Source organism: Perna viridis, chromosome 5 (assembly GCF_037379345.1).
Source record: "Perna viridis isolate PV_CMFRI_1.1 ecotype Kerala chromosome 5, ASM3737934v1, whole genome shotgun sequence".
NCBI classification, from domain to species: domain Eukaryota; kingdom Metazoa; phylum Mollusca; class Bivalvia; order Mytilida; family Mytilidae; genus Perna; species Perna viridis.
The window spans coordinates 1,495,903-1,513,790 of NC_142449.1; the positions used below are offsets into that span (position 1 = coordinate 1,495,903).

General features: G+C 32.1%; 1 protein-coding gene across 8 annotated transcripts in view; it reads left to right on the plus strand.

Moving 5' to 3' along the window:
- LOC148615546 (b(0,+)-type amino acid transporter 1-like) overlaps positions 1-17,888 on the plus strand; it is a 72,271-nt gene that overhangs the window by 21,016 nt on the left and 33,367 nt on the right. For 2 of the 8 annotated variants that reach the window (XM_088581888.1, XM_088581889.1), the window contains exon 3: positions 11,779-11,828. In XM_088581888.1, the coding sequence (XP_088438014.1) occupies positions 11,795-11,828 (34 nt within the window). In that variant the 5' untranslated portion in view covers positions 11,779-11,794. Of the gene's footprint in view, positions 1-4,901; positions 5,053-11,778; positions 11,829-13,375; positions 13,496-13,748; positions 13,853-14,274; positions 14,559-14,720; positions 14,868-17,888 lie in introns of those variants that run through there. The other 6 variants (XM_088581887.1, XM_088581894.1, XM_088581890.1 and 3 more) reach the window with 6 other exon arrangements.

The following is a 17,888-nucleotide window of genomic DNA, read 5'->3' on the forward strand; positions in this document are numbered from 1 at the left end:
ATCTTTTTATCTAACCTTGTAGAAACCATGCCAAGAATCAAGTAATGTAAACTGTTTATATATATATGAGAAAGCCCAATAACCTTTTTTACAGTGCCTATTTAAATACCTAACACATCGATTGAATCATTGTATAGTTGAAATGATGACATAACACTAATATATTGACAAAGCCAAATCTGTGCAGGGGAACATTGATGTAATATATTACATATTAGGCTATTTCAATGACATTATTATTTTCCTTTAAGTTCTGTTAGTATATACCCACCATTATATAAATGTGCAAAAAATTTAAATGATTCTAAAAAATTTTTGCTTAAATACTTAATTATCCAAAAATTAAGCTTTGATATTTTATTTTCAAACATATTACAACCAGTAACATAGTAACTTCAGGGAATAAAGTTGGTTTTCTCTTGATAAAATAAAAATTACCTGTATTAGCTGGGCAATGGACAAGGAAATTTAAACTTTCTATGGAACTTAATAATACCAATAAAATGATAGAAAGTTTAAATTTCTTGTTAATTATTCAGTTAACTATGGCCAACATTTCATCCAAGGAAATTGTTCAGTTAACTATGATCGACATTTCATCCAGGGAAATTGTTCAGTTAACTATGATCGACATTTCATCTAGGGGAATTGCAACCCTGATATTGTTCCCTGAAGTTAACTATACTAATGGAAAAAAGAACTTTTCAAGGTTAATAATTTAAAGATGGCAATCTTTTCTTTCAGTATTTTAACACTTAAATGTTTTATTCCCATTTCCTGAACTTCTAAACTTAAATGTTTATGATTGGGAATTGGGTACAAAACTTTTGTGGCAAAAAAAGATGTGTTGTGAGAAAAGTGAATTCACAAATCTGATCTTGAAAAGTAGCATACATTTTCAATATTAGATTCTGACAAACAAATATTTGATCTTTATTCTGTGGAGAATTTATTCTATGAATTTTGCAATAAAATTAACTATTTTATTTTTAGGTAATCCTGATTCTCAGAAGCTAGAGTTCACAAATTTGTTTCAATTTTGCCAAAAAATGATCTACCCTATTACCTTTGCATTATGTAAAAAATTCAAGCCAATATTTGCAATTTTTATGCAAATTTACAGTTTTGTTACTGTTGAGTTTTAACGGGAATGTAGTTTCTTTATTATACCCCACGCAACAAAGTTGCGAATGATATAATGTATTTGACCTGTCTTTCAGTCCTCCGTTCGACATTCCATCTTCAGTTTTCCGGACTTTTATTCTAAATGCTTGCAGATATTGACATTATTTTTGGTATGTAAGTTCACCATGATGAGTTACAGGTCAAGTATAACTTTTGTTTTGCTCTGATGATTTTTACCGAAATTACGGCCCTTGACATAGCAAAATTCACAGAAATAGCAGTTTTCCAGACTTTTTCTGAACGCTTGCTGTTATTGACATGATTATTGGTATATAAATTTACCATGATAAGTTACAGGTCAAGTGTACGTTTCCATCCGCTCTGAATATTTTTATAAAAATTACGGCCCTTGAACTTAGCAAAATTCACAGAAATAACAGTTTTCCAGATTTTTTTTCTAAATGTTTGCGGATATTGACATGATTTTTAGTATATAAATTCACCATGATAAGTTACAGGACAAGTTTGTAGTTGGTTCCGCTCCGATGTTTTTTATTTAAATTATGGGCCTTAGATTAGCTTAACTTAGCTTAATTCACAGAAATAACTGTTTTTCAAACTTCTTTTTTCTAAACACGTGCAGATTATAACATGATTTTTGGTATATAAGTTCACCATGATAAGTAACAGGTCAAGTGTAGGTTTCGTTGCGCTATGATGATATTTACTTTGAATTAACTACAACTCAAATCACAGTCTGGAGTTTAAAACTGCTATTCTGAGTAACAGAATTTAGTTAGAAGATAAAGGTCTAAAGCCTGAAAAACACTTTTATTCTTTTTTTAATCGGGGTCCTAGTACATGTATTTCTCTTACAAACAAATTTACTTGAGTATCCAACATTGGGACGTGTGGGGTATGTGAGCACGCTCACTAAGGTTCTTTACTTGCATTAGTACATATTAATTGCTGTAGATTACATTTTATTGCTAGATAATGTTGAAGGAAATAATTATACTCCTTAGGTTTTACCACTGACGTTTCATACTTATGGGTGTCCAATAAACTTTCATGTACTAAAACTGTAGAAAAAGCTGTAGCTTTAGCATGATGAGTTGTACTCTTTTTGAGACTTCTGTTTGGTTGTTTATCTATTGCTTATTTAAAAAATAGTTGTATGAAGTGTATTTATGTATTGTAGATTTGGTCAATAACTATTCAATGTTTGTATTCCGCTTTAGTGCAGTATACATGTACAATTAAATGTTAAAGCCTGCATTACACTTGTCATTCTAGTGATTTATACAGAGTGAGATATAGACTTGGTCCTGCATAGATTTTTAGCTCACCTGGCAAGTAGTTCATGTGAGCTATTGCCATCACTATGTGTCCGTTTAATCGTTGTGGTCGTCTGTTAACTTTTTCAAACATCTCTTCTGAAATTACTTGATAGAATGTAACCAAACTTTGCATGAGTATTCCTTAGTTTATTTTTAGAAATCCTTGTGTGGGGATTTAATATCTGGCAAAAAATATTGCCGCTGTTACTAAAAATTAACCATCCGTGTCAAATTGCAGAATTTTGGAAATAACTCAAATAGAGTTGGGTTAAGCTAAAACCTTGCATTGTAAAATTTTTCAGCATGATAGGATGGACCTACACTAAAATTTTCAGAAAGATCTTTAACGAATAAGTTATGGGTCCTGAAATGCATTTTTTTCCAACTTCGAAAATCTTGAAACTTCTAGGTGGATTTAAACAAAACTTAGCATGAATGTTATTTAGAACATCTTAACAATCTGTGCTTTGGGATTTTTTATCTTGCAAAAAACATGGCCACCGTTACTGGAAATAGATCAAAGGGTGAAATTGCAGAATTTTGGAAATAACTCAAAAGGAGTTGGGTTAATCTAAAATCTGGCGGGGGATTAAAATTGTTCAGCATGATGAGATGTATCCATGACGAAATTTTCGGAAAGTCTTATTGACGGATAAATGAGTTATGGGTCCTGAAATGGATTTTTTACCAATTTTTACATTTCCAACTTTAAAAATCTTCTTCTCTAAAACAACTGGATGGATTGAAACAAAACTTAGCATAACTGTTTTGGATAACATTTTTATGTTATATGCATGGGGATTTTTGATCTTGTGAAAAGCATGGCAGTAGTTACTAAAAATATACCATAGGGGTCAAGTTGCAGAATTTTTCACATAACTTGAAAGAAGTTAGGTTTAGCTAAAATTTAGAAGGAAGTGAACTTGTTTAGCATGATTAGTTGGACCCATGCCAAAATTTTCGGAAAGAACCATTGGTGGACGAATGAGTATGGTTCCTGAAATGTATTTTTTTTTCGAGAATTTATGATAAACAATTTTGAAAATCTACTCCTAAACTACTGGATGGATTGTAACCAAATATGGCATGAATATTCCTTACGATATCCTTAACAATTTTTATGTGGGAATTTTTGATCTGGCCAAAACCATGGCTAATGTTACTAAAAATAGACCATTAGGTCAAATTGAAGATTTTTGGAAATAAACAAATGGGTTGAGCTTAATTCTGACAGTGTTAAGTTGATCAACATGGTACGACCAACCTATGCTGAAATTTTCATGAAGAGCTGTTGACCAATGTCAGAGTTCTTGCTCTTGAAGAGTCAGAAAATAACTGTAAGAGATTTATTTTATAATATGAAAACCGGTTAAATAACTAAGATGCTCTCTATTGATTAAATGATTTTTGTGACAATAGGACAGTAAGGTCAAGAGTCTAGCTTTAGAAAACTAAAACCACTATTTTTGACTAAGTGACTGATTCAGTTTATTAACCAAGTGCCTGTTTGAAATTTTATATACTCATGATGTTTAACTGTCTTGAGACATTTATGTAAATGCAGTATTCTGAGATTTTTGAAATTTTTTTGTTTTCGGCAGGAAAACTCCGAAAGAAAATAAACTTGCCCTCAAGTGAAGTCTGCTTTCATATCTTAAAAAATCCTTTCTGAAATTCAAGTTTCTACTTGCCAGTGGGAAAGTAGAATAAATAATAACTTTCCCTTCACCAAAGTTTCACTTCCTTCAGGTGATGGGAAAGTGAAATCCTATAACATTGAAATGATCATATTAAATCTGCAACTTCAGCATGACTCTTGAGACTTTTGCTTTTTGGCACAACCACTTCCTGTGTACTGATAAGTGGCAGATGGGGATATTTGCATTTGTGTCCTTATATTTTCCACTTGTTCTGAACTGAGGAAATTTGATTCCATGCTAGTGAATTTTTAAAGTAATGAATGGTTTATTCTTTGAAATGATTGAGTATTGGTTTTATTATGACTGCAAAAATATTGCTTTTGCAAAAATGGCATGGTGCTGTCATATTTAATTTTGTCTGTATCTTTATCTTCTGTGTTGTTACAGTACTGTGACCTTGTACATTTTACTAAACACAGTTCTTTTCAGTTCCTTTAAAATTAAATGCTGAAACTAATGGGACTAGTATTTTGAAACTTTCTGAACTTAAGGTGTTTTAATTAAGTACATTTACCCTCTACAATGGTCAGTAAACTATTACATTTTGCTATGATTGGTTTTCATACACATTATATTTAATATTCAATAATTCTATTGATCTAGGTTTTAATGTTCCAATAACCTATATGAGTCAATTGTTCAGATTTAAATGTTCATTTTTCATGGCTGTTAGCTTTTTATACATGTCTACATAGTATAGACAATATATCACCATATCTACCTGTTGTATAGAACTATATGAACATTTGAGACAACCTCATTGATTATTCTGGTTCCCCTTGCTCTGGCAATACACATATGATAGATCAACCATAGATGTGAGAGAGATTTGTGTGTGAGGAGTGTTTCAAGGATAATCCAGATAGGTAGAGGACATTTTACTGAAGGTAATTGATTAATACTCTGTTGATCGGGGAATGATAACTTTTTTCTCATCTGATGATTTTTTTTTTATCACACATTCTCATGTAATGGATGAAAATCAAAGTATCAGTTTAATCCTACAGGAATGCTCTATTGATAGTTATCTCACTTCTAGGAAAGTCCTGTTTAAAGTTCCTGTATTGATTGAGCACTGTTAATATATTGCTATATATGTTTGTTTTAATTCACTAAGCTGAAGCAGAGAGGGGGTCTAAAGGGGGGGACTGTAAAAGTGACAAGATAGTGGAGAAGATCTGGAAAAAGTGGAAATAGATTTAAGAATTTTGATTTGAGAATTACTGTTCAAAGAATTAATTTAACAATTAAACAATTTTTTTTCTCATTTCTTTGAATTGAGAACTTTAAATCCTTGGCGATTAAACCTAATATCCATGAATAGAAGTCCCCCTATCCCTTTTTAAAAGGACAAAAATGCATAAAAAAATCACATATGGAGAATAGCCAACTTTACCCTAACTATTCTTCCAACAGAATCACCCTTGTCAACATTCTAACAATCTAAAATTTTTTAATGCTATTGAAGTGACTACTTTACTTAGTGAAATCAAATACCAGTAGTTTATTGCTCTCCAATGTTTGGTCAAAGGTTGAAATAGGTGGGTCAGTTTTCCTGAAGAACAAAACATGGGCGTAGGAATGGTATGGTTGGTACTGCTCAGACCATACCAGAAATTATGCTGTACCAATAATTTTCACATAAAATTTTTATATATTTCTCCTGTTTTCTTATTTTCTATCTTATCAAAATGACATTTCCAGATGTTATGTACTTTGATATATAGAACAGAATTCACCCCTAAGCTTCTGGAGGCCTTGATTTGTGCGAGGTGGGAGGGACATTTTGGGTCCCTATGTCAGAAACAGGACCAATAAGTTTTTGTTTCCTATGCCTATGCAAAATGGTGAAAGGATGGTATAATGTAAAGCCTTTACTTTTTTTAAGAGAATTATAATAATAAGTTATTTGTTATCTTTGGGGGAAGAGACATTGAAGAAATAGTGCATCAGTTTATTGCCCTTTTCTTCTCTTTGTTACAAAAGGAAAGGAATATCTATTATGAAATAATTGCTTTCCAATAATGTAGGTCATTTCAGAAATCTGTTTATGATTATATATGTTCTGTCCCTATTTTTGATCTGAATGTTCCAATGTCATTGTTTTCTTCCTCTTTTAACAGTGTTACATCCTGTCTGTCTGTATGCCTGTTAAGACAGAGAATTTATTTTTATAGTTTACTGAAATGAATACAAACAACCTTAAGTGTCATTTATGGGAAGAAAAGATCAATTTTATCTTTGTGCCCTGAGGTCCAATAATGAAATAATTGATACAAGTATGTATTACATTTTGGTAACTGTTTTAGTGCTTTCATCATTGGTAAAGGTTAAGATTTGGATAAGAAATGACCTTGAAAAAAGAGATAAGGTATTTTACCTTGAAGATGGGGATCAGGTATTTGGCTTTGAATATTACGATGAGGTATTTAAGAAAGGACATCTAAAGATATCAGAAAGAACAGAGTACAATTAAGGTATAGAATGACCTTGAATTCTGTAAGGTATGGACTTACATTCTTTTCTGTTGTATAATTTACCTCTTTATCATCCATTTTTATATGGCTGACTACAAAAAAAATGCGGCTGTAAATAAATGGTATGGCTCTGCCTTCGTCTGTGTCACTGTAGTCCATAGACCCATGCTATTTTATGAAATCACTTGAATATTAGTTGATCTTTTAAATTTTTGAACAAGTTCCAAACCACAAAAGAGAGGTTGGTAAAGATTTTTGGGGTTATGACCTCAACCATTTTGGAATTAGAGGTCAAAAAGCCAAAAAGGGGCACTTTGATTCTGGTAAAATTTTTATCCTTTGTTAAATGTCTAGTCATAATCAAAGCTGTATATAGCTTAAATGGTGCGTCCATACCTGTATATAGCTTGAATGGTGTGTTCATACTTGTATATAGCTTGAATGATATGTCCATACCTGTATAGAGCTTGAATGATATGTCCATACCTGTATATAGCTTGAATGATATGTCCATACCTGTATATAGCTTGAATGATATGTCCATACCTGTATAGAGCTTGAATGATATGTCCATACCTGTATAGAGCTTGAATGATATGTCCATACCTGTATATAGCTGGAATGGTTTGTCCATACCTGTATATAGCTTGAATGGTTTGTCCATACCTGTATAGAGCTGGAATGGTTTGTCCATACCTGTATATAGCTGGAATGGTTTGTCCATACTTGTATATAGCTTAAATGGTGTGTCCTTACTTGTTCATGGTTTTATCTTCGTGGATCTATCAAGCTGCACCTTGCTAAGCATTTTATTTATACTATTTTAACTCTGATATTAGTACTTATTATATCTCATGCTACAAAGTGTTTGACCTGTCATTCTGTTTGTCCATTGGTGAAAACTTCTTGTAGTTTTGATAGCACCTCAATTTTTTGACTGATTTTATTCGAATTTTGGTGAATGGTTTGTAGCAATAAAATCTTGGATGTTATTGATTTTTACAGAAAATGTTCGAGGGGTACTTCTTTTTTGGGAGGGTGAATTAGCAAAAAAGACAATGATTAAGGTTTGTTGACTGGTGTTGTAAAGACTGATTGGTGAACTATAGGAGACACCTCAATAGTAAACTGATGTGTGAATTATAGGAGACCTCAAAAGTAACTGATGTGTGAATTATAGGAGACACCTCAATAATTTATACTTATTGACTGGGAAAATAAACTTACTATTACCCGATTACCCGAATATACAGTCAGTAAGTGTTTTATTATTCTAAAAGATAATAGACACAAATTTATACCAAAGACTAAAAGAGACAATAGACACACATTTATACCAAGGACTGAAAGAGACAATATACTAGATCTCAGGATATTAGGAACAATATATACTTATTCTAGTATTCACATACTCATTCATATTTTTTTTACCTTGATCAGACAAATCGACCTGACTGGGCACTGTCCATGATGTTTCTTTCCTTTGTCTGAAATTTGAAATTTCTTGACAGGACCTAAAATAACAGAGAATGCCAAGAAGTCTGAATAAAGTGTTCAAAACCTAGCCAATCCCAGCTATGAAAATTAGCAAAATATAAGAGTTCTTGTAGTGTAAAAGTTTTAGGGAGGATCAATAGTCTTTTGGCACACAGCTCAACAGAATAGTAAAACTATTCACAAAATTTTGTAAAGAAAAAGTGTACTGAGGTAAAATAATGTCTGACTTTTCAGAGGTTATTGAAAGATGTGTTTACACTTACTGAAGACATTCTGGTGATCTTAAATATTTACTATTTGTATTTAGGTTGTATGCTCATGCATTCTTTACATTTCAACATATCTGTCCTTTTTTATGCCCCAATAGTAAACTGAAGGATGAACTTAAAGAGACACCTCATTAGTAAATTCATGGTTGAAACTTTGACATGCTGACACAGGCAAATGTGCCACACATGAGATCCATATGGGTTGCCTCATATGATTATCATATGAATCGAGCATTACATGATAATCATATGTTTCAGTTATCATATGATAATCACATGGTTATCTTACGATTATCATATGTTTTCAAGCCCATATTATCATATTATGTTTGTTTGTTTGTTGGGGTTTAACGACCGAGCAGCAATATTTCAGCTATATTCAGACAATGAACATGAAATGGATGATAAAATGAACATGAAATGAAAAAAAAAGAAGGATGGGTCACAAGGATAATAGGGTCGACAAATTTTGATTGCCACTGGAAAAAGGGGGATGGGTAAGGTCGTGCAATTTAGCCTCCTGTGGCGGAGCGCAAAGGTTCCTACTCCTATTGAATACCACAGCAGGATTCCTTAACGTGCGAGGAACGTGGCATCTTTCCCAACACGGTGCACCACTATGGTTTGCGGTCAGGTTTTCCGTATTATAGCCTGACAACCCCAGCATGTAACACGCCAGGGGTACCCCATTCCACCACCTGGGGCACACATCCCAGTTGCTCTGTGGGCAGAGCGCCTAGCCCCTGCACTGGGCTATTATCATATGAGAATTATATGATAATCATATGACTACCACATGTTAAATTTCATTTGATTATCATATGAATCAAGCACCATATGATTATCATGTGGCACATTTGGCAGTGAATTTTAGAGTGAACAAACTTTGCCTGTTTAAAACATATGCTACTTGCACTGAATGATATTTGAACAGATGTTGTTTGTGGGGTTTTAAAGTAACCTTATTGGTTTATATGACCCTTGGAACAAGATACATGTATATCAATTCTAATGTGACAGTATTCATGTATATCAATTGTAATATGATGATATACATGTAAATCAATTATAGTATGATTTTAGGTTTTTCCTATGAGGGACAGAACTATTTTAACTCCAATAACATTTAGTTTTATAAGTGGTGCACTATACATGCTGTTTTGTCTTGACCAATGGCAATATGTGAGACTTCCTATAACAATGACCTGTGTCTGCATTTAACCTTCAAACTCTATAGGTCACTTCTGACAAAGATTTTGAGCCATTAAAGTTTTGTCAGAGCATTTGAATTTTGAAAAAGAATGTTTTTTTTAATAACCCACCCAACCATCCTGTGGTGAACAGGGGTGGGATGGGGAGAGGGAGTACTGATCTCTATGTCTGTTCATTCTTCTGAGTGAATTATGTATACAGATCAAACTAAAGACTGTTATGTATGCTAGACCCACAACCTTACCTTATCACTTTGAAAAATTTGATTACAAGGATACTGTGACTAACAATTTTTGTATGAAAATGGTGATAGATGATTATTGTATAAATCTTTTACTGATACTGGATAGAATACTTGTACAAGATTTTTTTTTGTTCAATGAACATATTGTATTGTTTATTAGTCATAGGATTGAAATGTAAAGAAATCCAATAAAATAGACTTGTTAGTACAGCCTGTTGTAGGCTATTGATTCGTATGTTTACATTCAGGAGAATTCTCTGTGACAATAACTTACAGAATAAAAGTCAAATTATTAGTGGGTTTGACAGGTTTACTAAATATTAAATTCCACTTGTAACAAATATCTAGTTTACTTTGATCTTTAAATGATGTTGAAATAAACCATACTGGGTATATTGGCCTTTAGGTACTATAGAGAGTTAAAATTACTTAAATATCATGCAAAAGCAGGCAATAAGTGATTATGGATGAGTAACCTTGAGAATGAACAGAACCACAAACATTTTCACTATTTGCTTAGATATCATTGGTGGGTGTAACTTTCTGGATTTGACATGAGTGAGGGTAGAGATCTTATATGGTTGGAGTGTCAGCAATATCCCATATACAGTGTATGTAAAACGTAAGACCAGAACTATGAATGGCTAAAAAATATTCTTACAGAAGTAACAAAATTTGTTGAAACGGAAGTAGATGATTACACAAGTTTTGTATAAAATACAACGTAGAGCTCCATCCATCATAGACATAGACCAAAATACAACGTAGAGCTCCATCCATGGTAGACATAGACCAAAATACAACGTAGAGCTCCATCCATCATAGACATAGACCGAAATACAACGTAGAGCTCCATCCATCGTAGACATAGACCGAAATACAACGTAGAGCTCCATCCATCGTAGACATAGACCGAAATACAACGTAGAGCTCCATCCATCGTAGACATAGACCGAAATACAACGTAGAGCTCCATCCATCGTAGACATAGACCGAAATACAACGTAGAGCTCCATCCATCGTAGACATAGACCGAAATACAACGTAGAGCTCCATCCATCGTAGACATAGACCGAAATACAACGTAGAGCTCCATCCATCGTAGACATAGACCGAAATACAACGTAGAGCTCCATCCATCATAGACATAGACCGAAATACAACGTAGAGCTCCATCCATCGTAGACATAGGCCGAAATACAACGTAGAGCTCCATCCATCGTAGACATAGACCGAAATACAACGCAGAGCTCCATCCATCGTAGACATAGACCAAAATACAACGTAGAGCTCCATCCATCGTAGACATAGACCAAAATCAATTTAAAACTTGAGAATATCATTAACATTCACTTCTACTGGTCCTTTCATTGTAAAAAGTACAATATAAAGCTTCAGATTGTTAAATACAGGACAAGATACAAATTGCATTTACTAACCATGAGTTATGGCCCTTTTTTCACCAGATGAACTTTCTTTGGTTTTAGGTCTTTATTCTTAAAATTTATCCCCTTACCCTATTTTTTTTCTGAGATGAACAGTATTTTATGACTTTTGGAAAGAAATACAACTACATGTTCAGAATGATTTGCATAAAGCTTTTAAAGAATCGGTACCAGTATTTTGTATTATACATGGTCTGTCTGTGTACTGATCTTGTCAATATTATTCTACTTTATACTTTTATTGTTTCCTCAGATGAGAAATCTTTGTATTACTTTACTAATGAAGAAAATCAGGTTAGCAGAAAGGATAATATTTTGTATAACAATTAAGATAATAGCTGACTTTCTACATGAACTGACAACATATTTAGAGTGACGTCACTGGAATCTATTTCTGTATGCCAGGAGAAACTTACCAATATGTCAAATGTGTTATTGTTTCTGTAATCATTAATTCTTAACATTGTAGAATTAACAGCTAAAGTATGAAAGACCTGTTAGGAATAGACTTTATAAAAGGTAAGTTATTGTTATGTCAGATTAATGCTCTGAGGAAATGTTTCTCAGGAATCTGCATTCTGGGAGATCTTAAATGAATTGACCAGATGGTTTATAGTTATAGTAAAAAGTGCAATGAGTTTAAAGTTTGTGTGGAAGGTACATTTGGTGTGATCAGTTCTGAAGTAATGCATGAATTCTAGTTGACTCATTCTTTCATTTAAAATCTCTGTCTCCAAATGTTAAAACAAATTCCACTTCAGTTAAGGAAATGCAATGTGAGCACTACAACAAATTTATCTTTTTATCAAGACATATTGTCAGTGACATATTGAACTAGGTACATCTCCACTATCTTGTTTTGTTATGTAACAGGTTTGAACTTATCAAAAATAAATGTCATTAAACATTGTAAATAAAATATATGCTTTTGATTCCTTTCATTTTATGTTTTTTACACAATTTGACATTTTTTTTACATCAACCTTTAGCCTTGTACTGTTTGTCATTCAATATATATGATTCAATAATATTTTGATGATTTCAGCCAGATAAGGTAATGCCTTTGTATACAAATCCATTCACAAGGTAATAACGAAGTGGTTGGCAATACTGAGATTTCAAGGTCATATGTAAAGATGCTGACATTGATCTAATTGTTGCTAATAAACTTTATGCACTAAAATGACCAGAGCGGTTGTAAAGCACCCATTGTGGTTGTAAATTACCCATTGATTTTTTGAGGACCTGACTGTGATGATTAGTATCAATTATTTTCTGATTAATAATTTGTTGTTCTGTAACGTGTATTCAGCAGATGTTACTTCTTCAGATAATAATAATTCTTATATAATTCCTTCCTGCTATATATAGGACAACACTAAAAAGATATTAGTAAATACCAGTACAAATGTTTTCTGTTCTCTAATCATATTTACTTAAAAGATAAAACCTGCATTGAAATGACATTTTTTCCAAACTCATTTAATGTCAATTTTCCACATGAACACCTTTTACATTATTTTCAAAATATTTAGTAGTAAAAAATCAATTTCTTCTTGTGCCATAATTTTTTTCACAATTTTTCACCTACTGTGAGATTATGCAACAAAATTGATCTGAAAGGAATCTAATATGTTTGGAATTAATATCCTGAAGTGAATAAGCTGCTTAAAAGATCAAACACAGAATTTGAACATACGTTAAACAAGTAGCCTTTCTTGGTGAGTCCTAGTAATGTTAGTGATTTCATGGGCATTTTGTGATTTGATGACTGATAAAATTAAATAGATATATGAGAATTTATTTGAATTAATACCCATATACAAACATAATGCTTGTCCAGTGTTTCTTTTGTAAATAACCACTGTGTCAATAGTAAGGGTTAGTGAATTAATTATCAGATTGATGTAAATGTTTTTGCTAGACCATAATGATGGATGGCATGTTATCCATGGAGGCTAAGGTCCAATTTATAACTCAATTCATAATTACCTTTGCTTGTCCTTACATGAGGAAATGCACGTAGGTAGTGTCATACAGTACACACTTTACTTTACATGTCTTAGGTCATCAAATGTTTCTTGGTAACAAGACTTTTTTAATATTTTAGATGATCAATCTCTTTTTGTAAGTTTCTCTCCATTCAGAAGAAAGTAATGGAGATAGCAAGCTGCACTTATAGAAGGGTAGGCTTCATATCCAAATTTTTATGTCAAATTCTATTTCTATTAGTAAATGAGTAAAACAAAAATGAATTTTTATTTGTAATGTTTAAAATATCAAACAGATAAAACCACTGATCCATTCTAACTGTGGTCTGATACTTAGAAATGTGAAGTGTAACACACACCTTCAAAGGGATGAACTTGTTTTTGATTTTTTGTTTGTTTATAAAATTCATCTATTAGATATTCTTAAAATCATATTAACTTTTGCACCAGAGGTTGTCTTATATGAATAAATTTTAATATTGCACTGCACATTCTTGATTTGTGTTTGCTGGGCATACAGTTAGGAAATGTCAGTTGGGGTAGGATTAACAGGTTGGTGTTTTAATGTAAATCATTGTACATGGACTTGTATAACTCTCTGAGATTAATAGATTAATGACATAGTCATTGTAATGCCAATAGTTCATTGGCTACATACTTTAATCTTTTTATGCCTACATTCCTTAACATATTCTTTCTCTATGTGAGCCTCATAAAATGTAAATAAAAACAACAATAAATGTAAATGGAAATCTATTTTGTAAGTTAGAGCCCTTTTTACTTACAATTCTAAATTTTGTTTGTTGTTTTCTTATACATTTTTTTGTTGTAAAGAAATATTTTACACATATTTACAATAATAGTAAAGGTGATGAAAACTATAGATAAAATGATTTTGTAGAGTTTAGAATTACATCAGTCTATTTGTTGACTTTAATTGAATGAAGTCCTGTAAAAATAAGAATATCATGTCCTGTAATGCCCCATCCCTGATGTCCTGCCCAGAGTTCATTGAGAAATTGTTATGTTAGTTACTTTAACAGAAGAAGATTATCAGATTTCGTCATCTGGATTTCATATGACCATTTGGATTAACATTGAAATCACCTACAGTTTATTAATCGACTTAGTAAGTTTTAACCTTTATTCCTCCTCGAGGATATTCATTGTGGTAGTAAGTTTTAACCTTTATTCCTCCTCTTGGATATTCATTGTGGTCGTTCAGTTAGAATAGTGCGGTCTAAAATGAAAATCAAAGGTATGTACCAATTTAATTTGGTCGTTTTTTTATCTAGAAATTTCAGACATTGAGTCAAATTTTTAAACTTCCTTTTGAAAAAATAATTATGACATGAGCAGGTCAGGTGTACAGATCCTATTTTAGAACTGCATTTAATTCAGGAAACTTTATCTTTAAATACTTAAGTACCCATAGCCCTGATTATTTTTTGGACTTTATGATAGATGTGTTTTGTGATCAATTTATTTGTTATGTACCATGAAGTATGATAATCATTTACTTGAAGAGGGTTAGCTCCATTATAACTATTAAACTATTGTAAAGACGGTAAGCTCTGTTAGAACTGTTAAACTGTAATAAAGAGGGTAAGGTACGTTACAACTGTTAAACTGTTATACAGAGGGTAAGCTCCATTAGAACTGTGAAACTGTTATACAGAGGGTAAACTCCGTTAGAACTGTTGAATTGTTATAAAGAGGGTAAGCTCCGTTAGAACTGTTGAATTGTTATAAAGAGGGTAAGCTCCGTTAGAACTGTTTAATTGTTATAAAGAGGGTAAGCTCCGTTAGAACTGTTAAACTGTTATACAGAGGGTAAGCTCAGTTAGAACTGTTAAACTGTTATAAAGAGGGTAAGCTCTGTTAGAACTGTTAAACTGTTATACAGAGGGTAAGCTCAGTTAGAACTGTTAAACTGTTATAAGAGGGTAAGCTCAGTTAGAACTGTTAAACTGTTATAAGAGGGTAAGCTCAGTTACTACTGTTAAACTGTTATTCAGAGGGTAAGCTCTGTTAGAACTATTAAACTGTTATAAAGAGGGTAAGCTCTGTTAGAACTGTTATTATATACAATTAAACATCTGGTACTAGTTAACATATGTTTTAGCAACCAACATTTACTTTTGAAAATTAATAAGTAAATTGTTAGAAATATGATAGAAAGAACTAGAGCTCACATATGTACATGTACAAACCATGGTATGGTCAGCAAATACATTTTAAATGTATTAAAATGTTTGACAAAGTTATTCTGTTTTCATAGCAGGATGATGAAAGGGAAATGATTTAAAAAACATTTTAATGCTAACATGTGCCTAATAGGGTGTTGGATTAGTTTGTGGGATTGTTACTTTGTGTACTGCATTCCATTTTTATTATCTACATGTGTTATTATTATACATCGTAATATATTTGTCAGGAATAATTTCAGTATTACATTAAATAGTAGTACTATAACACTGCTACAACTCAGTTTCTGGTGGAAAAAAAATATATTACCAGTATGATAAGCATCAATATTGATTGTACACCATATGTCCCACCTGTATACATGTATTATTTGATAGTTACATTTAATGTAAAACTTTGGTCATGATCCAGGAAGATAGCTCTGTTGTTCTGCTTGTTGTGCCAATGTATAATACTTATACTATAAATAGGCCATGGAACTGTAAGGTACTGATAGTTTATCTGGATGCTGATAATGGTCTAGATTGAAAGTGAAAACAGGTTCTCTAAATGCTTGTTCATTCACTCTTTTGATCCTTGTGCCAAGTTTCATGAAATTAGTTCAATATCATGTTATTTATAACTACAAGAGAAGTAGCTAAACAAATTTTCCTTACACATGTATTGCCAAACAAAATGTAGGATATGACAAAACATAAATTTGCCTTATCTGTCCTCAACTAAAATTTGGCAGTAGTGTATTTTGACCTTGACATCTCTCAGTAGTGTATTTTGACCTTGACGATGCCATGTTTATCATCTCTCAGTAGTGTATTTTGACCCATTATTTACCCATAGTAGTATAACTGCTATTTTACAACAATTAATGGTGTTACTCTGATGTGGTCTGCTAAAAGGTTCCATACTTTACTGATGAATGTTAAACACATAGAGATGACACTTGACTGTTTGTGGATGATTCTTATTGTAGTTTTACATAAAAGTACTCCCCTGTTGAGCTGATGACACACAAACTCTTAGATTAACTATTCTTTATGAGAATTGTTAAAAGAAGTTAATGATGTTTGTTGAAGGCTTTTGTGATAAATATTTAGTACTTGGTATACCATTGTGTGTTAGGATCCTATTTGACCTGGAAGAAAAACTTTATTTACTTATGTTATTATTTTTAATTCAGTAATTGTAAAAGTTTTCACAACACAATTTGTAGTAGATCACCTTTCTACAAATATTTTGAAATTAATTTTCTTTTAGCCTTATTTAAGGATAAGCAGAATAAAAATATCAAACATATAAAATCTTTCACAACATACACAGTTTTTATAAAAAACATTGAATGTACACAACCACTTGATTGAAACCTTCAGGTATAAGGTACAGTGTAAGTTAGGATATATATGAACAGTTCATTTTGTGAGTAGTCAGGGAATTCTGTTTTTGTCTGATTTCATAATTTTGTAGTGAAACCTGTATAAAGGGACCTGGTTTTTAATTTTTCTGTGGGTGAGCACTAGTCTACCCTGAACCCTAAAATTACTAAGACTCCCAATTGACATTTTGTCATTTTATTGTCCTCTTTCGGCAAATGCTGAAGGGGACTTTGGTTTGTAATGCCTCATCCAGTTGATTTCATATTTGGTATATAGTCTTATCATGACAAGTTAAGTTTGAATGACCTTATGGTTGAATGATTTTTACGGAAGTTATGGCCCTTGGACATGGAAAATTTCATGAAATTTTATGTTTTCTGGACTTTTTTTTTGTAATGCCTCATCCAATTGATTTCATATTTGATGTATAGTCTTATCATGACAAGTTACAAGTTAAGTTCGAATGAGGTTACGGTTGAATGATTTTTACAGAAGTTATGTCCCTTGGACATAGAAAATTTCATAAAATTTTATGTTTTCCAGACTTTTCTTTGTAATGCCTCATCCAATTGATTTCATATTTATTAGCTAGTCTTATCATGACAAGTTACAAATTAAATTTAAATATTACTGCAGCAAAATGGTTTATATGGAACTTATGGCCCATTGACATAGAAAATTACATAAAATTTTATGTTTCATCATTTTGATGCAAATTGCTGCTGTCATTCTAGAGTTATTTGCCCTTTAATTCATAATAACAAAGTTTTTTTCAACTTTCCAGGTGATAGAAAGAGAATGTCTTTATGCAGCTTTCTGTAATGCAAAAATGTTATTATCTACTGTAAAATGGAGCTCAGGTTTAATTTTGATGGAATTTGCTTTTGCTGTTCAGGAGTTATTTTCTCTTGATTGTTAAAAATAACACCATCCATTGTTAGTTCACATATATAAAAAAAATCTCATAAAGGCAATGAATTCAAAGGCTGAAAGGGGACACTGTATTGCAT